This window comes from Phocoena phocoena, chromosome 13 (genome assembly GCF_963924675.1).
Source record: "Phocoena phocoena chromosome 13, mPhoPho1.1, whole genome shotgun sequence".
Classification (NCBI taxonomy): Eukaryota; Metazoa; Chordata; class Mammalia; order Artiodactyla; family Phocoenidae; genus Phocoena; species Phocoena phocoena.
This window is the reverse complement of record NC_089231.1, coordinates 75,514,325-75,542,091: the sequence shown is the minus strand read 5'-3', so window position 1 is coordinate 75,542,091 and position 27,767 is coordinate 75,514,325. Positions and strand designations below refer to the sequence as shown.

Here is a 27,767-nt window from a genome sequence, read left to right as displayed (position 1 = left end):
ATACTAAATGAATGTGGGCTACATGGAGGGCACCAATCCCACATCCACCATGTGACCTGGGACCTGGTCCTCCCACCCAGGGCAGATGGGGGATTTTTTTTTCCCTCTTAATAAATTTATTTACTTATTTATTTCCGGCTGCATTGGGTCTTTGTTGCTGCACAGGCTTTCTCTAGTTGTGGCGAGCAGGGGCTACCCTTCGTTGCGGTATGCAGGCTTCTCATTGCAGTGGCTTCTCTTGTTGTGGAGCATGGGCTCTAGGTGCACGAGCTTCAGTAGTTGTGGCACGTGGGCTTCAGTAGTTGTGGCTCACGGGCTCTAGAGCCCAGGCTCAGTAGCTGTGGCACACAGGCTCAGTTGCTCTGCGGCATGTGGGATCTTCCTGGACCAGGGATCAAACCCATGTCCCCTGCATTGGCAGGCGGATTCTTAACCACCAGGGAGGTCCCCAGTTGGGGGTATTTAAACAAGCTGATGTTTGTCAGATGCTTGGAATGGGGCCTGGCGCAAATTTTCTGGTAAATTTTGGATGAGTGTTTGGTAAGTAAAGTAAATAAAGAAGGACCAGCAAGAGGGTCACACGGCAGACACCCATTCCTGGGGCGCTTGCTCACAAAGGCTCCTCCGTTGTGGACTGGCGCTGGGTGATGGCCATTCTGAGAATCCAGCTACCGGAGGCTGCCCTTGACCTTCCCAGGACCCCCACCAGGGGCTGAGGAGAACAGGGCTTAAAGCAGGACAGAGGCCAGGACAGGTTTTGACCTCTGGGTGTGTGGGGATAGTGTGAACTCCTTCACATCCAGGAAGCGCACTGCACCCTCTGCCCCCAGACTCTACGTGCTGTCTCCCTCCCACCGTCCAGTCCCAGCTGCAAGCCTGTCCTGGTGGGAGGAAGGGGACCGACTGCCAGCTTTGGGGCGTTCCCATCTGAGCAACCGACCCACCCTCTGAGCCTGACTTTCCTCATCTGTAAAATGGAGATTCCAGCAGAACCCACTTGGGACTTGCCCACATGCTCTCGGCTCATCCGCACACTAGCTGGGACTCTAGTACCCGGGTCTGTCCCTTCCAACTCAATGCTCCTGGTCCACTGGAGGCGCTCAATAAAGGTTTATTACATTAAAAATACATCACTAGGCCTCAGGCACTCAGGGCTCACACCCATGTGGCCACCACCTCTGAATCCAGAACACAGCAGCAGGAGCCGAGTTGCCAACTCAGATCGTAGCCTGCCTGGCCTTGCTGGCAAACTCCTATGAACCCTTCAACACCCTGCTCAAACGTGCCCTTTCTTAGGCAGAGGCAGCTGCTGCCCCTTTGCGGCTGTATAGCAAGCATTCCTTTGCACAGACCATGGCTTCTGCAGGGAGCCCCCCAGCATCCAGCTCAGGGCCAGGCACACAGTGGTGCACGGGGAACATTGCTTATGTCCACGCTTGGACCAGGTGAGGAACCACGGGGCTGTATCACCTTCCTTACAGGCTCTTCCTCATCTTGCCCTTCTTGGAGTGGGCGCCGCGGCCGAAGGCACCCTGCTGCAGCTCCCGGGCGCGGCGCCGGTTGCGGGCAGAGAGCTGCTTGAGGCCTCCATGCTGCAGGAAGCGCAGTTTCTGGGCTCGGAACCGCTGCTTCAGGATCTGCTGCTTGGTCTTGAGCTCTGAGCGCACGCGGCCTGTGGGGGCACCAGGAGTGCGGGGCTGGGATGCACCTGCCAGGATGGAGATTCAGGGAGTTCAGGCTTTGGGTTGACTCCCAATGTCTCCTCCTCCCAGAAGCCTCCGGGATGCTCCCCTGTCCCCGCTCTCGTTCTGTGTTCACTGCTGTGGCCCCAACATGTGGCAGATGGTAATTGCTTAATAAAGCTTAAGTAGTCTACTGTAATGGGCAATAGCATGGACCCTCCAGCCCAAACTGCCAGGGATCAAGTCCCAGCTGTGACCTCTTGGACCTTGGGCAAACTACTTTACTTCTCTGTGCCTCAGTCTCCTCTCCTATGAATTACTAATAAGAGCACCTACCTCATAAGTCCTAATGTGGAGTAAATGGGTTACTATGTGTGCAGGGTTCAGAACAAGCCCTAGCCCACAGTATGGCCTCCTAGGTGTAACTATTACAATCATAAATCATTCAACAAAAACTTTTCAGTGCCTCCTCTATGCCAGGCACTGGGGACCCAGACAGACTCTAAACCCTGTCTCTCTGGACTACATGCTCTAGGCTTGTTAGATGAAAACAGGCTGTAGCTTAACCTCCCTCTGGCAGGAGAGAAATCAGAGAAGGCCAGCGAGGGGAAGGGACTTATCCAAGGTCACCCAGCAAAGCGGCAACAGCAGCAGCAGCAGTGGTTGGTGGCCCCGCCCGCCACCTCCCGGCTCTCTGGGCGGGCAGGTCTCCCCCCCAGCCCCTGGCTCCCCACTAAGGCCTGGCCCCTCCTCTTCTGTACTCACCTGCCTCACCCAGCTCCTCCCCTCCCACAGCAGTGGCCTTGCAGGGCTCCCACACAGATGGCCATTAAGGCGGCCCCAGATGTCTCCACAGGGGCCAGGCCACCTGACAGGGACCCACCACACCCAGTAAGGACAAAGCACAGGGGGAGAACAGCTGCTTTTTCCCGAAGCTCACAGGCCACCCTCACCACCCCGGGTCCAGCAAGCCCACAGCGGCAGCCGGCTTCACTCCAGATAAAACTGGGAGCTGAGGACTGAGGGATGAGGGGGTCCAGGGGAGGCAGGGACACGCCCACAGAAAGACAAAGAGAGGAGGAGAGACAGAGACTGGGAGGGGTGTGTGTGTGCGCACGTGTGTGTGCGTGTGCGTGTGTGTGGAGAGAAAGGAACAGGAACAATGAGAGAGATGGAGAGAGATACAGAAAGACAAAGACAGATGGGGAGGAACAGAGACAAAGAAAGAGACAGAGAGATGGACAGGGACACAGAGTCAGAGGCAAAAAGAGAAACAGAGACCTGGAGAGAAAGACACCTACAGAACAACACAGAGAGGATGCGTCGGAGAAAATCCAAGACAGAAACAGGGAGAAACAGAAGAGGTATCCACCGTCAGAGAGGAAATGTCAACGAGGACAGGGGGAACGTGCAGAGAACAGAGGAGGCCCTGGGAGAGGCAGAGCAGAGGGGCGCCTGGAGCCGTGACAGACAGCGTCCCCAGGCTGAAGGACACAGACTCGGATGCTGAAGAGGCAGTGAGCAGCCCTGCGGGCTCGGGGGAGACAAGCAGGGCCAGGGCCCAGAGGAAAGAGGCCCAGGACAGGTTCAAGCTCCCCAACCCTGGCGGGGGTGGCCGGGGGAGGCAGCAGGCAGGCGGGGGACCCAGGGCCAGTCACTGTGACTTGTTTCCTGGCCTGAAAGCCAGCCATTCTCAGTCTTCTCGCCCCCAGGTCACGTGCGGCGAGGCTCCAGCGCGCAGCCTGGCCCCAGACAGCAAGCAGGAGCCCCTCTCTGACAGCAAGCTTGGCCCCAAAGGTGGGGCTGCAGTGGGACGGGGCCCAGGCTCCAGTCTCCTCCCTTCAGAGTCACGAGTGTCACCACTCCCAAGGTGCTCCTCTGCCCTGAGGGGCTGACCGAGGTCCTGGCACGCGGGGCAGCCGGCCCAAGCCGAGGTCACTGAGCACAAGCTCCTGCACCAGAGCTGAGTTCAAATCCCACCTTAGCGTGTCACCCACCGAGGGACCCAGGCCAGATCAAGAGGACCAAGCCCCCAAGATGACCAAATGTGCTACATGGCAACCTGCGTTTTAAGGACGATCCTACCCCAGCTCTCACCTTGCCCTCGGCCGCGCTTACCACCTCTTCGCTCTGGGCCACGCCGTTCAAATGTCCCTTCTTCTTCTGAGTCACGATCATCAATTTTCTGCTTCTGTTTCCACTTTTGGTAGCTGGGAGGCTGCATTAAGGAGGCTGCATGCAGCATCCAGAGAAAGATGCCCTAGACAACCGTGGGCTGGGAGCAGGGCCCCCCCGCCCACCCCCCAGAGGATACAGGCCTTACCTATAGGGGGTCTGGTGGCTGAATCCGCTCGACCCCGCCCCCCCTCTAGCCCCCACCTGTAGGAGCTGGGGTGGTTGAGGAGCCAGACCACGCCCCTTCCTGACCCCGCCCCCACCCACAATAGATGTGGCTATAGAAGGCGCTTGGCTCCGCCCCCTCTGCCCCCCACCCCCTCCAGGATACAGGTCCCTCTTGTAGGAGCTGCTGATGTAGCGGCCACTCTCCGTCTTGATCTTTTTCTTGTCCTCCTGTCCCGACTGTCTCACAAACCGCTTCTTCTTCCGGTCCCTGTGGGAAGAGTTGGGAGGTGTGCTGTGGAGGGAGGTGGCCCGCTTCCCCTCCCGGCCTGTTTCCCCCTGACCCTCTCATTGGGTTGTTGGAGTATTCAAGGAAAGCAGCGTGCCGGGCATCTGGCAGGCAGCAGGTGCCCCATAAAGGCCCGTTCCCTGGCCCTCCTCACCATTCCCTGGCAGCCCAGGTCTCAAAAGGCAGTGTGGCAGTCAGGGGATTAGCTCCAACCTGGGGGCCTGGGTCAGGGACAAGGGACCCTGGAGGGTTCCCAACCCCCACCTGGCCGCCTCCTGGCTCTGTGACCCTGGGTAGAGCCACATCACTTCTCCAGAAGCAGAGTCCAAATGGGCAAACTGGGTCATGAGCCCCTGTCTAGCAAGACTAGCCCCCCAAAAGGACAGATGGGGTCAAGATCCCTGTTGTGTATGACCACATGGGGGCAGGACAGGGTGAGCGTCATAATCTGTGCTGAGGACCAAATGAGGGATGAGGATGTCATAATTCCTGCTCTAGGGGATCAAACAGGAGTCAGGATAGGAGGGGGTCACCTTTTGTGGGGACCAAGCGGCAGACAGGTGGGCATGGAAGAGGCGTGCCCACTGGCTCACTCACCACTTGAGCTGCTGCTGGCCCTTGGTCAGGCTCTGGCCTTCGTCCCCCATCAGGTCCAAGACAGCGCCAGCCACCTGCTGCTCGAAGGCACCCCCGTCCCCACCGATGCTCAGGCTGCAGAGGGAGGGTGGGGAGATACCATGGGGTTGGGAGGGGGGCCCATCAGGCCCGCCTGCCCCACCCGGGACCAGCGGCCACTCACCCCCGCTCACTGTCGAAGTCCTTGGGCCGGTAGGGGATGTAGAACACCTGGTCCCGCTGCCGGGCCTCCTCCCGCCGCCTCTTGGCTCCTCGGTCGGGTCCTGGCTGCTGCCGCTTCCGGCCCACGACCTCTGTGAAGAGGTCCTGGTGGACCGGGGCCCAGTGTCACCTGTAGGCCCCAGGGAGTGGACTGGCCTCCCCACCCACCAGCCCAGCTAGGGTTGAGGGTCAGGGGCTGCTGGGACTTTGAAAGCTTGGTGTTGCCATTGAGACCCTCCGTTTCCTCGTCTGCACGTGCAGCACGACAACCCCCGGCTCGAGCACCAGCAGAGGCAGGACAGGTGGGAGTGGGGGAGGGCAGGGTGCCAACTAGGATGAGACCCACCATGCTCCAGTCCCAGCTTGGTCCCCCAGGTCATCTGACCAAGGCAAGGCCCTGTCCCTCTCTGGGTCTGGACTTGCTCTCTATGACATGGACTAGTCCAGGGGTTTTCAAGTGCATTTTTTTGCCTACTGTATCCTCTGTCCAAATCAAACATAAGAAGAGCAGGCCCAGGGCCCTACCCACCAGGCGAACGGGACACTCTGGCCCCCCAGCCCTGCTTTTCGCCATGAAGACCCAGTGCCTGACCCTGCCTGAGTCATGCCCCCACTGCCACCAACAGTCCCGGCTCTGCCCCTTCCCACCTGCCGGACCCCAGGCTGAGGCAAGGCGATGATGATGACAATGACAGGGCTACCTAGGCCTGTGGGAATCCTCCACGTACCATCCTGAATCTGCCCAGCGGACCCAGGAGCGGGTACCACAGTCACTTGGCTGCAAAGCCCTAGTCCACAACATTCTGAAAACAAACTTTCCTGAGATTCACTTGGTGGCAAAAGCTGACCTGAGCTGACAAGAGGCTTTGTCCATCCTCTTGGTGTGGGTCTCACTGTGGAAACTGATGCATTTGACGACCGTGACACCCCAGACCCTGCTGAGGGTGTTACATCATACACAGTGGACCCACCGTAAAGATTCTGAATCCCGAATCACATCTGGCCCCCAGGGCTTCAGGCAAGGAATGGTGGACGAGACTATGACCCCATTCCACAGATGGGGAGGCTGAGGCTGGGTCACTGATTTCCACAAGTGTCGGAGATGGGACTGGAATCACTGCATCCACCCCCAGTGACTGCTCAGAGCCCTGAGATCTGCCCCATGGGCTGCTGGGACTTGACCCACTGCTCCCCCAGCCCCAGGCCAGACTCCAGGGTCCCCAGGGTGGGGCCTGCACCTCCACACTGTCTCCTGCCGCCTCCTCCTTCTCAGGCTGCTCCTCCTGCGGTGCTGGGAGGCTCGAGGCTGGGACGGCCGGGCCCTCCTGCCGCTCCTGCCGCTTCTGCCGGAAGCTGGCGATGCATTTGCGATCCTTCTGCCGCTTGGCACGCATCACCTGGCTGCTCAGGTCCCGGCTGGAAGCGTTGATCTCAAAGATGGTCTGTGGAGGGGACACCCAAGGCCTTCACCCACTGGCCGCTTCTTTCCCAACTCTACCCTCCCCAGCTTGGTGTGCTCTCTCCAGCATTCCTCCCAATTCCCTTACACTAGTTACCTGCTTTTCACAATTACAAAGGGAGGCCCAGAGAAGGCGAGTAGCCTGCCTAAGGTCACACAGCTGGGACAAGCCAGATTTGGGACTTCAACCCAGGTTCATTGGCTCCAAAACCAGTGCCCTTAACCACAACAGGCTCCAGCCCCTTTTTCCTGGCGCTGGCTGGCAGGCCTTTCCTGCTTTTGGGTGCACCTCCCAGAGGCACAAGATGGGGCTCCTGATGGGAATCAGGAGGAGAGGAGAGGCTATCGAAAGCCAGCTCCTCAGGCCTCTGACAGCCTAGGGTGTGTCATTGCCCTCTGTGAGCCTCAGTCTACCCAACTGTGTGGAAGGGGTGGGAAACCTGCTATGGACCAGCAGGGATGGTTCCAGAACAAGGGGTGGCTATAGAGGTGCTGACACGGCCAGAGCTGTGGGTTGAGAAAATCCCTGCTGGGGACCTGCAGGGGGTCAGGAGCTCAACCGGAGCCCCGAGGCCCCGCACTCACCGCCCGGGAGCGGTAGTTCCTGATGCTGTCCACCAGCCGCAGCTGCTGCAGCTCCTCCTCCTGGAAGCACGAGCCTGGGGTGGACGGAGGGACACGTGAAGCTGCAGTGGGCTCCACGGGGCCTGCCGCCAGCCCCCGCCCGCCCGACGCAGGGACTCACTGAAGAGGGGGTGCAGGCCCAGGCCCGAGAGGTCCAGCTCCTTGGCCCTCCTGATGGACTCGGGTGAGGGCGCCGGCCGTGAGCGCACATACTGCTGCTGGGCGTTGTCGGCCACGCGGCCCAGGCCCCGAAGCTCCAGCGATGTCTCCAGGCTGGTCCGTAGACCGCAGTCCTCATCGTCCACCACACCCTGCGGCACCCGGCCCAGCACGCCGTCCCCGCCGCCCGCGCCTGCGTGCCCGCCAGGAGCTCGGTCAGAGGCCTGGTCAGAGGCCTTCCGGCCCAGCCACCTGCCCAGGGCCCCACCTCCCCTCCCCAGCCCCACTCTGGGTCCTGAATCACAAAATAATCCCCACAACAGAAACCATAACTTACCGAGCAGCTCCTACTGTTTTTACAAGTACAGTTTTACGGAACATGGCCCCATCTACTCATTTCTGTGTTGTCTGTGACTAATTTTGCACTACAAGGGCACGGGTGAGGAGCTGCCGTGGATCATGTGATCTGCAGAGCCTAAGATATTTACTATCTGGCTCTTTACTGACTTTAAATTACAGGAATCTTGGGCTTCCCTGGTGGTGCAGTGGTTGAGAGCCCACCTGCCGATGCAGGGGACACGGGTTCGTGCCCCGGTCCAGGAAGATCCCACGTGCCGCAGAGCGGCTGGGCCCATGAGCCATGGCCACTGAGCCTATGCATCCAGAGCCTGTGCTCCGCAGCGGGAGAGGCCACAACGGTGAGAGGCCCGCGTACCGCAAATAAATAAATAAATAAATAAAAGAATCCGCCTGCCAATGCAGGGGACACGGGTTCGAGCCCTGGTCCAGGAAGATCCCACATGCAGCGGAACAACTAAGCCCGTGAGCCACAACCACTGAGCCTGCGCTCCAGAACCCGCGAGCCACAACTCCTGAAGCCCACGCGCCTAGAGCCCATGCTCTGCAACAAGAGAAGCCACCGCAATAAGAAGGCCACGCATCGCAATAAGAAGGCCGCGCACCGCAACGAAGAGTAGCCCCCGCTCGCTGCAACTAGAGAAAGCCTGCATGCACAGCAACAAAGACACAATGCAGCCAAAAATAAATGAATAAAATAAATAAACTTTCAAAAAAAAACAACAGGGATCTTCCCCTGGGGTCAAGTTCCCAAGCCAGGACAGCTTGGCCCACCTCCAACCCCCATCCATACCATGAACTCCAGGGGGGACCCCAGCCCCTCCCCAGCCTCCACTCACCGGAGGGCTCCTCGTGGGGACGGGCGAGGGTCAGGGCACGGCCCAGGAACAGGTGCAGGTCCAGTAGGTAGGGGACCTCATCTGGGGCCACCAAGGAGTAGGCCGTGCCACTTCGGCCAGCTCGGGCCACACGGCCTGCAGGAGAAGGTAGTCAAGCGGGAGCAAAGGCAAAGGACCCCACAGCCCAGCACGAGTCCCACGTGCCAGACCCTAAAGGTGCAAGCCAGGCCACAGCCCCACCTCCTTGAGCAGTGTCCCAGCTACAAAAGAGGGCAAGGCAGTGACAGTCACCAGGGCTACCTGCCTGAAAGTACGTGAGCCCACATGGTGCTCTGGGAGGTTAGCAGGAATAGAGGCAAGACACTGCTCTTTATCAGTATCACAAGTTTCAGCATCCCCACTTTGGGGGGTTTTTACCCAGAGAAATAACCCAGGGTGCAAAGATTCACCCACAGGACACCTACTCCAGCTCTGCCCAGAACAGCCCCCAAATGGAAACCACTTAAAAGACTTAAGGACAGAGGATTAGTTAATTAGCTGATGACCACATGGTGGGAATTACACAGCTGAGGAAAGGAGTTGCAAGCTGTGGCCCCTGGCCAAATCCAGCCCCCGCCCCGCGCAAGCCTGTCTGTGTAAATAAAGTTTTATTGGCACACGGCTGTGCTCCTTCATTCACATGTTGCCTGTGGCTGCTTTCATGCTCCCAGGGCTGAGATCTCTAAGAGACTAAATGGTTCCAAAGCCTAAAATATTTACCATCTGGCCCTTTACAGAAACAATTTGCTGACCCCTGTTATAGGATGATGCTTAAATGGTGAATGAAAAACATGCATGCTGTATACAGAGGCAAGAAGAATGTCTAGGGTGATTCTAATTTTGTGGTAAGTCAGTCCATGAATAGCATTACGCTTTGGCTTGTTTCTGCATCTTGCAGAAACCAAGTGTCACCACATTCGGAAGATTCGTTTGCGGTAGTCCAATTCACACTGCTGGTCACGCGGCACATAAGAAATTCCCTTTGGGGGTTCTGAGGACGTCTCAAGGGATGTGCAGGGCCAGCCCTCCCAAAGCAACAGAATTGAGGGCACAGCATGCAACTGCCAACAGGGAGAAGAGGCTGGAGACCCAGGTGGAGGCCTCCCTCGCACCCCGAAGGTCTGCCCACGGCCAGCCCACTGTGGGCAGCCAGAATTTACTCATTTGACGATGTTCAATCATACGCGGAACAATTCCAAGGAACTTGCCCACCAGATGCTTCTCTCACACGCACTTATTTAACTTACTTGTATTTATAAACATGGCACGCTCATTTATGAGTTAAAAGAAGACAAAGAAAGTAGACTGGTGGTTACCAGGGGCTGGGGGAGGTGGAAGAGGGAATGAGCTTAACGGGTCCAGGGTTTCAGTCTGTTAAGACGAAAATGTTCTAGAGGTGGAAGCTGGGTGATGGTTGCACGTTAGTATGAATGTACTAAACGCCACTGAATTTACACCTGTAAGTGGTAAAAATGGTAATTGTATGTTATGTATATTTCACCACAATTGAAGAAAAGAATGCCAGTGGCCCCACTTTGCTACGTCTGAGACACCTGACCAGTTCGTAACCTCCCTGCTTTGGTTTCCTCATCTGTAAAATGGAGCTGACGCTGCTGATACCCACTGCACAGGGTTGTTGTGAAGACAAGTGGAGCAAGTAGAACACGTGGACCAGGGCCCACCAGGAGTGCTGGGTGAGCACCTGTGGCCGTCACATCACCAGTGAGGGGAGGGTGACTTCCTGCCTTCTCGGTGCTTTGCTCCACTTTCAAATTTTCCCACTACGTGCGGGTCTTACTTTTATAACTGAAAAATTAAATGGAGTGAGCTGGCCTGGGTGGGCTGAGGGGAAGGTGGGGCCCGACAGGCTGATGGGACAAGGCCGGGAGTCAGGAGACTGTCTGCAGTTGATGGAGCGGGAGGCAGAGGGGGGTCGGGATGCTGTTTAAAGGCTGCTCCCAGGAGAGGAGCTAGAAAGAGCGAGCTGTAGGGAGACGACTGTGGGGAGGAGGGGCCGCGTCATCAAGTTCCTGATGGGAAAGATAAGCACCAGCCTGGGGAACCCAGAAAGTGGGAGCATCCCCTCCTTAGAGTCTAGGGCTGCCCGCTAGAGCGGGCCTGGGCCACGGTCCCCAGAGATTCCGATTTACTGCTGCCCTCCATGGGCCTCAGTTCCCCCCCTGCAGTGGCAGGAGTTGAGCCCTGTGCCCTCAGCTCCCGCTGGGACCCCCCCGGTGCCCAGTGCAGCCACAGGCTCCTTACCCACGCGGTGCAAGAAGAGCTTGCCCTTGGCGGGGAAGCTGTAGTTGATGACGTTGTCCAACAGTGGGATGTCCAGGCCCCGGGCTGCCAGGTCAGTCACGATGAGGGCCGAGCACTTGCCGTGCATGAACTTGGCCAGGTTGATCTTGCGGGCCGTCTGGTCCAGGGCGCTGTAGATGTGGGCGCAGCTCATCCGCTGGGTCGTCAGCAGCTGCCCAGAGTGAAGACCGGAGGGAGGGAAAGGGGTGAAGAGGAGACGAGCAGGGGAGAGGACAGGAGGCTGGGCTGTGGCAGTTGAGCGCCACGACATGGCAGTAAGACCACGGGCTCTGGAGTCGGGCGCCCTCAATATAAACCCCAGCTCAGCTGGGTGACCTCGGTTTGGTCTTCATCAGTGTAAATGGGGCTCATATCACCTCTCACCTCTGCAGGGTTGTCTGAATGTCAAAAAAAGATGGCACGTGCAGAGGTCTCCCTCAGGGAGGCTGCAAGTGCCACCCCAAGACACAAGTCTCATCCTGACTCTGCCACTAACAGGCTTTGTGACCTCGCCCGAGTTCCCTAACCTCTCTGTGCCTTCACTTTCCTTGTCGGTAGAACAGGGAGAATAACAGTTGCCTCTCTGTAGCTTTGTGATGAGAATTAAATGAGCCAATACACATACAGTGCTGAGAATAGGGCCCGGAAAACAGGAAGCACTGTGAAAGTGTTAACTGCTCTTTAAAAACTACTACTTTGGTTTTATTCATCAGTGACCCCAGCAGCTACACAGAGGAAGCACCGGTAAATGTGTGTCATATAAGTGAAACCCAGTGAACTGTGTCCTCAGATAACAGAACTCAGGTGTGGTTGACCCAAGGCGGCCGCATTGACTCAGGAGGGGCCCTGGCAGCCTTGGGGGTTCGTGGACCTCTTCCCAGGAGGGTCACAGATATACACGTGTGGAAAAGCTCATCGAGCTGCTCATGTAAGATCAGGGCACTTTACACAGGTTACAGCGTGCAGGCTATTCCTCAATTGAAAAACGTGAAACACATGGGACACTAAATATCTACAGAAAAATGACAGGACGGCTGGGATACACTTCAAAATACCCTGCATGGAACGGGGAATATTAGATGAATCAAGACTGGATGTGAGTTGATAACTGAGTACCTGAGAGCTCATTATGCTGTTTTCTGACTTTGCTACATGTCTGAAATTTTTTATAAGAAGAACTTAACAGAATAAAAAAGCACAGCGTGCTGGCTGGGCCTCAGCCCTGCTCTGGTGCTGCCCTCTGGTGGCTGAGCATGGAACCGCAGCTCGGAGGTGGTGATGCAGTCCGTGCTGGTCCCCAGGCCCGGGGCAGCTGCGGGCCTCCCCCAGCTCACCTCACTGAGATACTCCGCGTGGTGCTTGGTGGCCACAAATACCACTGTCTGGTCCTGGGGCCGCACCAGGCTGCGCAGCAGGTGGAGCAGCACAGCAGCCTTGGCATCCTCCCGCACGAGGAAGAAGGAGGTCTGCAGGGAGAAGGGTCACTCGGTTGGCTCACGGGGTCCAGGCCATGGGCCGGGAAGGGGCACGGGTGGAGCCTCACCTTGAGCTGTTCGTTGAGTTTGGAGTCCACGTCTAGCCGGATGAGCACGGGCTCCATGAGGCCTGAAGTGGGCAAGAGAGGAGGATGGGAGGGGGAGTCGCTGAGGGACAAGCCCCTCCCAGGCGCCGACACGCGTCCCAGCCCCCAGCCCCACTCCTGTGGCTCCCTCACCAGCCTGGGCGAACTCCACCAGCAGCTTGGGCAGCGTGGCAGAGAACAGGACAGTCTGGTGGCCCCCAGGGAGGCGGGCAATGATTTCCTGCAGCTGCTCTGCAAACCCCATTTCAAAGAGCCTGGGAGGGCAGAGGGCAGTACAGGGTCAGGAGAGGGGCTTCCATTCCAGTGAGTTCCCAACCTGTCATCCTTGCCCCCATCACACTTTCTGTTACATGGACAGGTGCTTCCTAAACTCAGCTCACTTTTTCGCTATTCAACAACCTCATCCTAAGCAATAATGACCTTGAAATCTTAGGTCTGGTCTCAGTTATGTTTCTTACAAATTCATGTTGAAATAAATGACAGCAGCCCTCACTCTGGGCCAGGCATGGTTCTAAGCACTTTATAAAATATCAACCCCTTTAGTCCTCACAGCAGCCCTGTGAGGTACATGCTATTTTATCCCCACTTTGTAGGTGAGGCCATCGAGGCCCGCAGACCCTCAGGGATTTACCCAAGTTCATAGAGCTGGGATTTGATCCCACCTGTCTGGCTCCAGTCTCTGCTTTCAACTTTGTGCTATTTTTTATCTCTTTCAAATCATGTGTTTGTTCTTTTACTATTCTTTTCAATATTCCTAAAAGTAATACAAAAGAAAAAAACTGTTGGTCCAGGGAGCCCCATCAGCTCTGGCACTGCCTACAGTCTGTGGCCCTCTTTGGGGAAATGCTGCTTTGATCTCGACTGCATAGGTCTCTTCTGGCAGAGCCCTTCCTCCTGGCCAACCCTGACACAAGTGCCCGGGGATGCACCTGCAGCCTTACCTGTCAGCCTCATCAAATACCACATATTCCACGCTCTGCAGCTTTAGGTTCATCTCCACAGCCACATGCACCAAGCGCCCAGGGGTAGCAATGATTCTGGAAGTGATTGTGCAGGCCAGGTCACCCAGGGCCAGGGCACCAGCAGAGCCCTCCTCTCACTCCCCAGACCCTGGCCATCTGGGAAGGGACCCCAGAGCATCATCCCCAATCCACACACTCACATGTCGGGATTTTCGTGCAGGGCTGCAAATTGGTCTTCCATCCTAGGAAGAAGAAGAGGTGTTAGCTAGATAGAACAGGTCTCTTTTGTTTCTCTCCCTTCCCATCTTCAAATGCTCAGCTGAGTCCCACACCTTGACCCCAGGCTCAGAAATGGGGAAAAGCTATTGCTGAGCTACTAGGCAAAAGCATTGCCCTGACAAGAACTACAAGTTCAAACACACAAAAGGACTGATAACAACAAAGTTCTCCAAAGATAGACTCAGCCATGGAACCCATCTCATTCACTCTGTTCATACTTTGACCCACAGCACCACCTAGCAACTAACCCTGGAACTGCCAGCTCCACCTAGAATCAGGTTTCCTGGATCTGTGTCCTTGTTCCCAAACCGTTTGAGCACACATCCCTAACTTTAGTTCTCCTCTGAAAACACCCCTGGGACACCTGTAGGAACCAGGAGTCAGAATTCTGGGCCAGGTCCAGCTTATGGAGGTATTTCTGACAGTCACAACAATAGAGATAATAAGTTATAATGTAGGCAAAAGAGCACTGAAAAGCAAAACACTCTCAGTGAGAATCAAAAGTGACTGGTGACAGTGACTTTCTGAGAAAAGAATGAGGAAGGGGCTGCACTTTGAGGGAGAAACTGTGGGGCGGGGCGCAGGGGTTCTAATCTTAGCTCTACTACCAGACCACTGTGCGGCTCTCTGAGCCCATCACTTCCTCAGTTAGCTCATCTGTAAAACAGGTGTGGTGCCTGCTACCTTAGGAGGATGGGGCAAGCACATCAGGAAAAATATAGTATTCTGCAGATTTGAGCTATTACAAACATCCTCCATCTGTGTGCATTCCACTTTAAATAGCCCCAAATCAAGTATATTAAAACATACACAACTAAGTGACCCATTTGGGTGACCCAGTGCACTACCAGCTCTCTTTTAGAAGCATCAGAACCTGTGTCAGAGTTTTGTGTGTGAAATTCCTTTCGGTACTTTACTGTATATTTCCCCTTGTTGGTGCTTTAAGAATGTGCAGAGAAGTTGCTGTTATTAATGAGCAGCGCAAGCTCAGTCCATCTGATGGGGAGGCACGGGGCACGTCTGCTTTGGGGGACTACTGCACAGGGCACCGAGGGGGCTCTTACTTGTCCCCGCCCAGTATCAGGGCAGTCTTGAGGCCAGTGAACTTGCCCAGCTGTGGAGAGAAACAAAGAGAGAGATTGAGAGCCAACGATGGTAGCTGACTCAGCCCACTTGGGCCTCACTGACTGGTCCCAGCTCAGCCCAGCCACCCTGTCCCTGCGCCCGGACATACCTCCTTGGTGAACTTCATGGTCTGCAGGGCCAGCTCTCGGGTGGGTGAGAGGATGAGGGCGCGGGCCCCGGTCTGGGCGCTACGGGTCTTGAGCCTCTCAAACATGGGGATGAGGAAGCAGGCCGTCTTGCCACTGCCTGTCCGGGCCATGGCTACCACATCCTTGCCATCCAGGATCACTGGGATGGTCTGCAGGGGAATGAGCGGGGGAGGGGAGGGGTCAGCTCCTGTACCCAAGCACCACGTGATCCAGAGCTTCAAGTCTGCAGGGAGTGGGCAAACCAGAGCATCTCAGCGAAAGGGATGGGGCCTGTCCCCCAGCCCTGATCCCACTCTTGCTAAAGCCTGTTTGCACACCTCCGGGGATGAGCAGCCTGTTACTCCCAACTCTTTCTACTGTTGGAACAACCTTCTTCAGGTTAAGCCAGACTCTATCTCCCCATCTAGTCACCCTCCTCAGGATCCCAGAGAAACGTTATCTCCCTCTTGGCTAAATGTCTGAGGACAACAAAGATGAGACCCAGGTGATGATGGGGTGCCTGCGAGTTGCCCGGGCAGGGACTCAGCAGTGGGCAGCTTAAGTGGCAAAGAGGCACAGGGTCGAACCTCTGCTCTGCCGTGCCCAACTTTCTCCACCTGTGAAATGGGCAGGCTCGTGGGGCTTCGGCCAGAGTAAGAGGGGATGACAGATGGGACAAGGGGTGGAGGTCAAGAGGCCAGGCAGGAGGGCCAGGTTGGCCATCCCCACCTCCCGACCCGCATCAGCTTCCCCGCCCCGTACCTTCCTCTGGATGGGTGTTGGCACCTTGTAGCCCTTCTTCATGATGCCTTTGAACACTGGGTAGCTCAAGCCTGGGAAAGACATGGGAATGGCCAGGGGGCTAGAGGAGCCCCTAGGACACATGACAGAAAACTACACAGGACAAATGACAGTTTCATCAACAAATAAATAGCAAGAAAAAAAGAAAAGTGATAGAGCAAAGCTGATCGGTTAACTGAGACTTAGAAAACAAATCTACTGATTGTGGGGTATGAACCACATTTGGATTCTGATTTGGAAGCTTTTTTTTTTCACTGACATAACAATTTTAATGGACAAAACAAACCAAAAACAACCCACCTTAATAAGCATTTGACAAAGGAAGCTGTATAAATGGCTAATAAGTATATGAAAAGCTGGTCAACATCATTAGTCACTAGAGAACTATCAATACAAATGAAAACCACAATGAGCTACCCCTATGCACTCAGCAAAACAGCTAAAAGGAAAAAAGATCACAATTTTAGGTATTAGCACCTGGAACTTTCATTCACTGTGTTGAGAAATAATTGTGGTATGTTCATAAAATGAAATATTATACATCAATGAAACTGAACAGTTCGAAAAAGCTAATAACATGGTTAGATTTCACAAACCTAATTTTGAAAGAGACACGTGACACGTAAATTGTCACATACTGAATGAGTCATTTTATGTAAAGTTACAAATATAGGCAAAACAAATCTATGGTGACAGAAGTTGAACTAGTGGTTACATTTGATGGACAGTAATAACTGGAAGGGCCACGGGAACTCTGGGGTGCTGGTAATGCTCTTTATCTTGATCTGGATAGTGGTTACACAAGTGCATTCACTTTGTAAAACTTCATTCAGCTGGACACTTACGATTTGTGCATTTTTTGTCAGTATGTTATATTCAAGTCAAAAGTTTACATTAAAAAAAAAAGCCTGGGCTTCCCTGGTGGCGCAGTGGTTGAGAGTCCGCCTGCCGATGCAGGGGACACAGGTTCGTGCCCCGGTCCGGAAAGATCCCACATGCCGCGGAGCGGCTGGGCCCGTGAGCCATGGCCGCTGAGCCTGCGCGTCCGGAGCCTGTGCTCCGCAACGGGAGAGGCCACAGCAGTGAGAGGCCTGTGTACCACACACACACAAAAAAAAGCCCATCTTTTTTTTTTTCTTAGAATATTCAAATTTTAGTGTCATTTAATAATTTTTTTTTAACATCTTTTTTTTTTTTTTTTTTTGCGGTACGCGGGCCTCTCACTGTTGTGGCCTCTCCTGTTGTGGAGCACAGGCTCTGGACGCGCAGGCTCAGCAGCCATGGCTCACAGGCCCAGCCACTCTGTGCCATGTGGGATCTTCCCGGACCGGGGCACGAACCCATGTCCCCTGCATTGGCAGGTGGACTCTCAACCACTGCGCTACCAGGGAAGCCCTTTTTTAACATCTTTATTGGAGTACAATTGCTTTACAATGGTGTGTTAGTTTCTGCTGTATAACAAAGTGAATCAGCTATACATATACATATATCCCTGTATCTCCTCCCTCTTGCGTCTCCCTCCCACCCTCCCTATCCCACCCCTCTAGGTGGTCACAAAGCACCGAGCTGATCCCTGTGCTATGTGGCTGCTTCCCACTAGCTATCTATTTTACATTTGGTAGTATATATAAGTCCATGCCACTCTCTCACTTTGTCCCAGCTTACCCTTCCCCCTCCCCGTGTCCTCAACTTCATTCTCTACGTCTGCGTCTTTATTCCTGTGATTTGAAAGCTCTTAATGTCATGAGACAATGGGAGTCTGAACGCTGATGGGACTTTGGATTATACTGAGGAACTGCGTTTGTTTTAGGTGTAGGAGGGTCCTTGGAGGCAGGTGGGAAGTATTTCGGGATAGAAGGAGGGGATGCCTGGGATTCGCTTCAGAATCCTCTGGGATGGTGGCCATGAGTGGGTAGGGTGTGGATAAAACAACACCAGTGGTTAAAACTGCTGAAGCTGGTGATGGGTATGTGGAGACTCACAGTTTTCTAATTTTTATATGCTTGAAATTTTTCATAATTAAAAGAAAAGGGTATCGGAAAGTCCCCGGTGGTCCAGTGGTTAGGGCTCCATGCTTCCACTGCAGGGGGCACGGGTTCGATCCCTCGGCGGGGAACTAAGATCCCACATGCCATGCAGCGTGGCCAAAAGAAAAAAAAAGTTGAAAGAAAGAAAGGAAGGAAGGGAGGGAGGGAGGGGGAAGGGAGGGAGTGAGGGAGGGAGGTAAGGAAGGAAGGAAGAAAGAAGGAAGGAAGGAAAGAGGAAGAAAAGGATCTTAAGTGACAAGGGCCTGTGATGGGTGCGGGCACGGGTGTGACAGCTGAAGCACGTGGTACTGAGAGGGGGAGAAGGTGGCCTTTGGAGCCTCCATGTGACCTGGGCTTGTGGAGATGGGAGGACAGTGGGAGGCCTGGAGACAGGAAAGCACCATGGTTTTAGCTGCTTTTTGGTCAATCCTTCATCTTAGAGATTCAGAAAGGCCAAAAATAGCCACATGTAGATGTTTTGGCTTTTTCCTTTGATTTTGATGAATTTTAGCACATTTGGCTGTCTAGATTCCTTTTGTGAGCTATTTTCTTTGCCCAGTTCTCTATCGGGTGTCTGTCTTTTTCTTCTTGATTTGTAAAAGCTTTTTGTATATTAGGGTTATCAGCCCTTTGTCCCATAGTTGCAAGTATATTCCTGGTACAGTGTTTACTGAAGTCTACAGTGTTTTTTTGGCATACACACATCTAAATAGAAAAAAAGTCAAATAAAACAGTGCTCAGGTCACACTTAGGCTTCTTTTCCTTTCAGGTTATACAACTATTCACCGTGATGTTTCAATCTTCGCTCCAGATGCTACTGATATGTAAAGAGTCCGGCTTTCCTTCCGGCTGGCCAGGTGTACCAACAGCACCCAACTATCTCATGTCTTACCCTCGGCTCTGAAATGCGGCTCTGTCACGCCGCTCAATCCCCAGACATCTGAGCCTGTTCCTGCACCAGCATCGCCCTGAGTCCGGCCCTAACTGTTCTCTAATCGTGTCAGGCCCGTTGCCCCCACGAGAAGGCCGTGAGTGGCTTGGAGACTATCTGTTGCCTCCAACCCCCCAAACCCATCACAGTGTTGGGTCCAGAGCAGAGCACGGAAGGCCATAACCCCCCACTGCTCCCCACACACAAAGTCCCCGGATGCCTGGCTCACCCACCCATGGACTGGAAGCCTCCCGACTTCTTCTTCTTCTTGTTCTGGGCTCGTACCATCTCCCGTGTGTCCGGCTCCACGTCCGAGGTGCATTCCGAGGTGGGGAAGGTGGGTAGGGGTCTGCCGGGTCCCAGCTGGGAGGGAGCAACAGAGAGGCAGCATCATTCCAGGTCGAGTGAGTCCACTCGGGGCAGGGAAGGGGGCTGTCCTGTTGCCAGTGCCCGCCCCTCACCCTGCCCCATGCAAGGTGATGACGCTCCTGCCAGATCACATGACTTCTCTGCTAAAGGGCTCTCCTTTGACCGGACCAGGACAGGGCACAAGGTCAGAGAGCTGGCTCTGCAGATAGACGGCCTGCGTTTCAATCCCAACTCTGTCACTTCCAGCTGTGAGACCTCAGACCAGGGACTTCGTCTCCCAGAGCCTGCGTTCCCACATTGGGAAAATGGGGATGACGAGAGCGTATGCCTCATAGCATGTTGTGAAGACTAAATGGGTGCGTGTAAAGCTTAGAACTGTGCCCAGGTGGTGGTATCATCATAATTATCATCCTGGCCTGTCATTCAAAGCCCTCAAAACTTTAGGGAGCCAATCAAAGCATCTACTATGTGTGAGATACTAGACTCTTCCAATCTGCCCAGCTCCCCTCTCCCCAATCCCCTTTCTGATCCATCATCCCTCCCCAGCTCTGGTCTCTCTCATTCCTGTCCTCGTCTCTGCCACCCACTTGTTCTAGCACAGCTAAATCAAACTCAGACACCGCCTCTGGGGAGTCTTCTTGGACTACAGCGCTGTCCCTTTCTTCTCAGAAATAACATTTATAAAAGCACTAATTCATAATAATGGCTAAAACTTACCTGGCACTTACTATAAGCCAGGTGCTGTGCTAAGCATTCATATAAATTAACCCACTTAGGGCTTCCCTGGTGGCGCAGTGGTTAAGAACCTGCCTGCCAATGCAGGGGACACAGGTTTGAGCCCTGGTCCGGGAAGATCCCACGTGCCGCGGAGCAACTGAGCCCATGCCCCACAGCTACTGAACCTGCACTCTAGAGCCCGTGAGGCACAACTACTGAGCCCGCGAGGCACAACTACTGAAGCCCACACGCCTAGGGCCCGTGCTCCGCAACAAGAGAAGCCACTGCAATGAGAAGTCCGCGCACTGCAACAGAGAGGAGCCCCTGCTCGCCACAACTACAGAAAGCACGCACGCAGCTGCAAAGACCCAATGCAGCCAAAATAAAACAAAATAAAATAAAATAATTTAAAAAATAAATTAACCCAGTTAATCCTCACAACAACCCTGTGAAGTAGGTGCTATTACTTAGTGCCTCTTACAGAGAAGGAAACTGAAGCACAAGAGCTGAAGTGACCTGCCAAAGTCACACGGCCAGCAAGGGATTTGAACCCTGGCTTCGGAGTCTATATTCTTTCCTATGAGACCCTCTATGGTCCTCCACCAACCCTCTAGGTCAGAGCTGCACCTGTCTCGTACAGTCTGTGAGATAAGAATGGTTTTTAAATTTTAAAAGATTGTAAAAGGTCAAACAAAGAAGACAGCGACCTTATGTGGCCCTGCAAAGCCAAAATATTTACCATCTGGTCCTTTACAGGAAAAGCTTGCCAACCTTGCCAACCCCCATTCTAGACACATGATAACAAAGTGCCTGGAACACACTGGTGCCCCAGCAATATTTACTGTAGAGTAGAATGTGTGAACACTGTCATTCCATCCTTTCCACAGTTTTTGAGGCATACATAATCAACAGCTTTCTACACGTGTGGAAACTGAGGCACAGAGAGGTTAAGCAACTTCTCCCATGTCCCACAGCCAGTACAAGGTTGGGTTAAACTTGAACACAGGGCTGTGCCTTGGTCCATATTTACAGAGCACCTACTGTGTGAGACTCGGATGGTGTGGAATAAGGTCCCCATCTGGTCCCTGCCTCAGAGGAGTGTAGACCTCTCTCTTCATATAAAGCCCCACTCATTCATCTACTTACCCAGAGTCTTCTCTGTGCCAGGTACCCGCTAAGCACAAGGCTGTGAGAAATAATGGGCTACAACTCTTTTGCCCCCTTGGTGCTCATACCTGACCCCCCTCATTTGCATACAGTTGGCATTCAGTAGTGGAAATAACACAGGGCCTGGAACCATACAGTCCGGGATTTGAATCCTGGCTCTCCCACTCACAAGCTGTGAGGTCTTGGTCAAGTTCCTTCACCCCTCCAGGCTTCTGTTTCCTCCTCTGGAAAATGAGTGTGACTACTTAGCTCACAGGGCTGGTGTGGGGATTAAATGATAAGGCTTGTAAAGCTCTTAGCACGGAGGAGAGCACACTGTAAGCTATCTACAAACACAAGTTTAACTTATTAGTTTCCCAGAGGTTTGGGGGCGTCACTATCTCAAGCCAAGAGGTGCAGCCTTCTCTTAATTCATCCTCCCAAGAATCCCCCTCTCAAAGTCTGATCTTCATCACCCGCACTTTTCATTAGACGAATGGGAACCGGGACCCGCCCCTGGCCAGGAAGTAGCCAATGAGAAGCGCGAGACCAAGAGCCGGCCCGGAAGGCCGGAAGGCCCGCAGGCCCCAGCCTCCGTAGCACAGAGGCTCGGGACGTCAGGACCCTGGGCGTGTCGGACACCGAAACACGTGCTCAGGCCGGAGGTCCTGCCCCGACCCCCGGCCAGCCGACCTCTCCCCACCCTCAGCCGTGACCACTCCCCAGCTGGGAAAACTGAAGCCGCGGGACGCTGTGCGGAGCCGGGACTCGGGCTCTGACGTATGTCCAAGCCCAGCGCTACTACCTTCTGGGCCCGGGCGTCATCTTCTGCCTGAATCTCAAACTCGCCGTCCTCCGAGTCGCTGCTGCGGGACTGAGAGGCCGCGCCCCGGCGCTTCCGGAGCCCCTTCTTCTTCCTCCACTGGGCCATGGAAGCTCGAGACCGCGGTGCGGCCGCCGGACGCGTTCCGGCAGCCATGCGGGCCGGGGCGCAGGGAACCGGGAGGGGGCGGAGTTTGCGGGTACGTACCAACGGTGCTGCAGGGCGTGGGGGGGGGCGCCTCTACGCGCCCCAGGCTGCGTTCCCTCACCTTCTGGAGCCTCCGGAGGCTTGGCATGCATTCACACATACGCACACACTCTCCTCATTGGCGCGGGAGACCCCTCTCCGAGGCTTTGGGGAGCTCCGGGGGCGTCCGGAACAGGGTGACCTAATCGCCCCCCCCCGGGAGGGAATGGTTCTGGCCGCCCCGCCCCGCCTTACCGCTCGCGGGTTGCTGTTTGATGCGCGCGTGGAGCACACATAGCTAGGGCTGGGTTTCCCGGGAAGGGTCGGCCCGCGCAGTCCCGCGGGCGGGGGCTGGGGGCGGCCTGAGCTGTCAGGGGTCGCGTGCTCCCGGGATTCAGAGCTGCAGATCTCGGATGTACCGCGCTCCACAGGTGCCCAAGCGTCCCCGCAAAGGAGTCCAGGCCTGGACTGGGGGGAGGGGGCGCTGTGGGTGGCCGCCGACGTCAGCCAGCCAAGATGCTCAGGTAGGAAAATAGCTCCAGAATGCGGGCACCTCGAACATCAGCCGGGACATTGACTTGGGGATCGGTGAATGTGGGGCAGTTGGCGGGCTGGCTGTAATCCCCCAGTAGTAGAATGGTTAAGTACACAAGCTCTAGACTCCTATCAGGTTCACATTCTATTTCCACTGTTTTAGCTTTATAGGTGGGACTTACACTTGTGACTTCATCCTTTGGAGCTTCAGTTTTGTCATCTGTAGAATGGACATAATGGAAGCTACCTCACAGGACTGCTGAGAAGATTAAATGAGAATACTTGTAGAGATCTTTGCAGGAGGTAGGCATGGGATCTATGCAGGTTATTATTCCTGCCCCATAGATACGTACAGGATATAGGAGCCTGCCCTGTCTGCCCCCCGCCACCATAGTTTGTCTTCTGGTTGGTGCTAAAGTAGGCACAGGCCCAATCTATTCTTCACCCCCTTAGCAGTCTATAAATATCTACTGAGTACACACTGTATGCTAGGAATGCATATTTACTCACTAAATATTTGCCAGTAGCACCCTTCTCCCCATCATTACAACAACTCAAAAAGAGCCAGTTTTCCGAAATGTCCCCTGGGATTGGCAGCTCCCCTTTGAGGAGGACTGGTTGAGGGAGAACGTGACCTTTTTGCCCTGGGGACGGGGACTTAAGAGATTGCCAGTCTTTGCTGATGACAGATGGTTGCCACCGTGACCACTTTTCATAGGGAGACCTGGAAGCAGGGACTGGCAGGCAGAGCACACCTGCTGTCACCCAGGACCATGAACAGCGTGAAGACCCCGGTGGAGCTGGCCATCAGTGGGATGCAGACCCTCCACGTTCAGCACCGCTGCCGGGGCAGCTGCCGGGTCAAGGTTAGGCCGTCATACGTGGATGAGACTTTGTTTGGCAGTCCTGCAGGCACCCAGCCCACACCACCAGTCTTTGACCCACCGTGGATGGGGAAGGCCAACAGAACCAGAGGAGTGGGTACAGGGGCATCACAGGCCTCAGGGGCCAACGGGAGCTGTGAGACTACCTCCTCCAGGGACAAGACCCTGACCCTCGCACCAAGGAAGAAGAACAAATACAGGTAACAGGATGGGGAGATGCCCTGTTGTTCACATGCCGTGTGACTTTGGGCAAGCACTTTGACCTCTCTGAGCCACAGTTTCCTCACAGTGGAAGGTGGGACCTAATGGGGTTATTGACAGGGTTAAATGGGATGAGACATGTACAGTGCTGGGCACGGTAACCTGACACTTAGGAAGCTCTCAGTAAATGGTAGTGATAATGGTTGTGATGGTGGAATACCCATCCCCAAATGTCTTAGAATGGGCTTCTGAGGCCCAGAGGGATCAGGTGATTTGCCCAAGATCACACAGCGATTTGCATGAAATTATTAGTTTGGTTGATCCATGAAATGACATAAATGTGATGATTCCAAACTTCAGCAAGTCATTTTGAAAATGGTTCTTGCTGCATTTTCACGAACAATTTAGAAAAACAGGATCTAATGCCAGTGGTTATTGTAGGTTCCAGTTAGATTATTTGGATTATTTCGATTAATATCAGCCTGGAGGGCTCTATCTTACTTATTGTCATCAGTGTCTTGAACTAAAACATGGAAGACTAGTATATTAGTCAATCAGGGTTGTTATAACAAAATACCATAGACTGGGGGGCTTAAACAACAGAAATTTATTTTTTCACAGTTCTGGAGGCTTGAAGTCCAAGGTCAAGACGCCAGCAGGGCTGCTTTCTCCTGAAGGCTACCTATCCTTGGGTTGCAGATGGCCACCTATTCACTGGGAACTCACATAGGCTTTTCTCTGTGAGCGTGTACACTCCTGGTGCCTCTTCCTCTTCTTATAAGGACACAAATCCTATTGGATTAGGACCTCACCTTTATGGCCTCATTTAACCTTAATTACCTCTTTAAAATTCAGCATGAATTTTGGGAGGATGCAATTCAGTCCATAATAACTAGCCAATCATATTTAGGATCCATTCTGAGCCAAGAGGCACATGTATTAGTTGAGAATGGGGATAGTGTTTATTTAAGTAGATAAAATTCAAGAGATAAAAGCAAGTCCCCATCATTATCGTGTCCGCCTGACAATTGCCGTGGACCACAAGGCAGGCTCAGGTTGACATTAGCAGTACTGACAGCTACAACGTGGCTGAAAACGCTGGTGTCAGCGTAGGCTGTATGAACAGAAGTATGGTTTCCTAAACAAGGGAGATAACAGCCAACCCCATGCTCTCCCGGAGGATGGAATTTTATGCTGGACGCTGACAAGTAGAGGGTGTCAAGTTAGAAGGTACGTAAGAGAGATGCTATTGAGCAGCAACTTTGGTACCAGACAGACATAGGTATCAACCAGGTATGGTTTTGAACAGCTAAATCAAGTGACTTTTCAAAGACTTGCAGTTTGGGAATGGAAGCACTTTTAGTCCTGGCCAAAAACCGTGGACCTGACACCTCATAGGTACACCATGAATATTTGTGGGACTAATAAAAAAAAATTTGCTGAATGAACCTAATTAAAGGTGAGAGGCCTAGAAGGCACTTAAGTCTGACTTAGTGATCAAGAGCTTGGGTCTTTGAGCAGGGCGCTGGATTTGAATCTTGTCTGTACCCTCCTTTTTACCCTCCCTATGCCTCAGTTTTCTTGTCTGTACAATGGGATTATATCGCCCTCCTTGTGGATGTTGTGAGAAATGAGATGACAGACGAGTGACATGCTGAGTCCTGGACCTACACATGAAAAGCCCTGAGTAAATATGCAAAAATTTTAAAAGCTGCTCTGGTGATGAGGCCAGACCACAGAAGTTCAAACTGAGAACCCTCTACATGCCAGGTGCTGGGCCGTGCAATTTCAAATATAGTTGGAAGGGCCACATGACTGCAGAGGGTTCGGCTGACGAGGCCACTACAAAAAGGGAAAAGTGGTGGGTTAAGAGAAAAAGTGAAAGCTATAAAGACTAAGGTTATATTAATCAGGACTCTTGGTTGCAAGTGACAAAAGACTTACGCAAACTGGCTTCAGCAGAAAAAGGGCATTTGGGGCTCATATAACAGGGGCTCAAAACGTTCTTGGGATTTTGTCTCTGTTTTAGTGCAGCTTTCACCTACACATCCCAGGTGAGATGGCCACCGGCGTTTAGCCCTTATATCCTGCCAGCTCTTCAGGGCTAGGTGGAAGAAAAACATTTCTCTCCTAGTAGTTTCTGCAAAGGTCCTAAGGCAGGCCCTTATTGTGCAGAATGGGTCATGTGGTTATTCCTGAGCCAATCAGTGTGCTCAGGAGGACGGGATATGCAAACTGGCCTGTGAGTGGGGGTGGGGTGGGGCAGGATGCAGGGGGACTGGATACTTGGCAGGGGAAAAATAGCAGAGATGGGGGTAGTGGTACATGAGGGCTGTGGCCTCGCTGCAGGTGCCAGGCTGGGAGACAGGGACTTCTGGGACCTGTAGGCAACCCTCTGCTGCTGCAGCTGCCTGGCAGGGGGTGGGGGTGGGGGTGGGCAAGGTTTTTAGGGTTTGTTTCCCCAGCTCACTGTTTCTCTTCCCTTGCCAGACTGATTGGCCACACTCCTTCTTACTGCGATGAGTCGCTCTTTGGCTCCCGACCTGAGGGCGCCGGCTGGGAGGCTTCGTGGATGGCGAAGAGGGAGGCTGCAAAGCTGCATGCCCTCTTCTGGACACCCCCAGCTACCCCTAGGGGCAGCCACTCACCCCGCCCCAGGGAGACTCCAGTGCGAGCCATTCACCCAGCTAGTCCCTCAAAGACAGAGCGCAGGGTGGTGGCAGATTCCCGGAGGTTGTCCGTGGATGGGTTAGACTCTCCACGCCCTCCGAGGCGGGAGCGTTCTTATTCCCTCACCCACCTTAATGTCCCCAGCACGAGTCACCCACCCACCAGTACCCCCTGCACAAATGGGCCTCGAGATCCCAGACCTTCCCCGTCAGGAGTGACCTTCCGGAGCCCCCTGGTGACTCCCAGGGCTCATTCAGTCAGTGTTTCAGTGCCAGTTACCCCCCGACGAGGCGGAGCCATCCAGAAACCAAAGCCACCTTGGAAATGAATTTCTTGGTCTTTTCTGCAGGTTTGCCCATGGGGTCACAGCAAAGGGCAGAGTTTCAGAGGATGGCGCTGGTGGGCGGGCCTTTGGGGAGACCACCAGGCATTGGCAAAGCACTCCTGGGGACAGACAGAGTGAGGGTGGGCAGTGCCGCCCTTTCTTCTGACAACCTCTGGTTGCTCCCTGCTTTTGCCGCTGGTGTGGATATGAGGGCCGCCTCTGGAGATCCCTGTTTCAAGTTCTGTCATAGCCACACGGCATATCAGTGCCAACCCAGGGGTGTCCCCCGGGAGGGTCCCCCCACTCCATCACACCCACAACATTGTCTCGCCACCAAGTGTGAATAAATGGTATGATCGCCAACCCGGAGGGTTCCTTCTCCCTCCCTTCAAGCCAAGCTTCTGCTCAGGATGAGTTTCCAGCTGAGTCTGGACGCCTCAGGAATTTTCCCAGGCACAGTATGTGGACCAGCAGGGAACACGAGGTGATATGTGGGTGGACATTTAAAATTTTAATAGTCATGTATTTATTTTCATGTATTAAATATATCAGCTCATCGAAGCCGTGAGTTTTGGCTAATTTTTTCCTTAGGATAAAGGCCAGTGTTAGGCCTGAGTTGATTTAAATAACAAAGGTAAATAACATAGCAATCATGACAGTGGCAGGTGAGCAACTAATCCTCCTGTGTTGGTTTCTAGCTAATACCACTAATTGGGGGGTTAGCTGATTCTTCCTGAGCTCAGAATATGGGCTATAGTTGTTTTGAAATCATATGTATATATATATATATGATATACATTTCCTACTGTAAAAAAAAAAAAAAAAACCCACAGTGACTAGGATTTGCTTGGACTTTGAGGGGTCCAAGAAGACCAGAAAGTTCCACATGGCACCTGGAGAGCACTCGGGAAGAAAGCCTAAGTGGTCAGCGCCCGCCTGCCTCCTGCCCCGCACCATCCTGGGTCAGGCCCCTCAGGAAGAACAGCAAAGCCTTTGTTCTGAGTTGCACCCAGAATCCCAGCATCCTGGTGGATTGCACCTCCGGGAAGCACCAGGATTCCAGAGAGGCCAGCTGGAAACCACATCTTCGGTTCTGTGCCTCCACCTTTGGGGAAGGGAAGAGCAGACACTCCCGGGGAACAGTCTGGGAG

General features: G+C 54.0%; 2 protein-coding genes across 2 annotated transcripts; one reads left to right on the top strand and one right to left on the bottom strand.

The window, feature by feature from the left end:
* Positions 1–1,475: 1,475 nt before the first annotated feature.
* Positions 1,476–21,972, bottom strand: DDX54 (DEAD-box helicase 54). The gene is made up of 20 exons (XM_065890061.1): positions 21,799–21,972; positions 18,995–19,124; positions 15,765–15,835; positions 14,984–15,172; positions 14,814–14,863; positions 13,671–13,712; positions 13,450–13,545; positions 12,641–12,762; positions 12,470–12,531; positions 12,261–12,392; positions 10,888–11,098; positions 8,587–8,721; positions 7,353–7,583; positions 7,193–7,266; positions 6,387–6,590; positions 5,111–5,253; positions 4,909–5,022; positions 4,189–4,293; positions 3,780–3,892; positions 1,476–1,708 (listed from the first exon to the last, which is right to left on the bottom strand). Exons 1-20 carry the CDS (start codon positions 21,970–21,972, stop codon positions 1,476–1,478), a joined length of 2,631 nt encoding a protein of 876 aa, XP_065746133.1.
* A 1,253-nt stretch (positions 21,973–23,225) lies between these two features.
* Positions 23,226–26,619, top strand: RITA1 (RBPJ interacting and tubulin associated 1). The gene is made up of 2 exons (XM_065889524.1): positions 23,226–23,620; positions 26,112–26,619. Exons 1-2 carry the CDS (start codon positions 23,226–23,228, stop codon positions 26,617–26,619), a joined length of 903 nt encoding a protein of 300 aa, XP_065745596.1.
* The last annotated feature ends 1,148 nt before the right edge of the window (positions 26,620–27,767 follow it).

Excerpts from the sequence above, each read along its gene's own strand:
- DDX54 (XM_065890061.1), bottom strand. The coding sequence starts at position 21,972 with ATGGCTGCCGGAACGCGTCCGGCGGCCGCACCGCGGTCTCGAGCTTCC. Across the intron at positions 13,546-13,670 it reads CTGCACGAAAATCCCGACAT|AATCATTGCTACCCCTGGGC; the intron begins GTGAGTGTGTGG and ends AATCACTTCCAG. Across the intron at positions 6,591-7,192 it reads GGAACTACCGCTCCCGGGCG|ACCATCTTTGAGATCAACGC; the intron begins GTGAGTGCGGGG and ends TCCCCTCCACAG.
- RITA1 (XM_065889524.1), top strand. The coding sequence starts at position 23,226 with ATGGTTGCCACCGTGACCACTTTTCATAGGGAGACCTGGAAGCAGGGA. Across the intron at positions 23,621-26,111 it reads AGGAAGAAGAACAAATACAG|ACTGATTGGCCACACTCCTT; the intron begins GTAACAGGATGG and ends TTCCCTTGCCAG.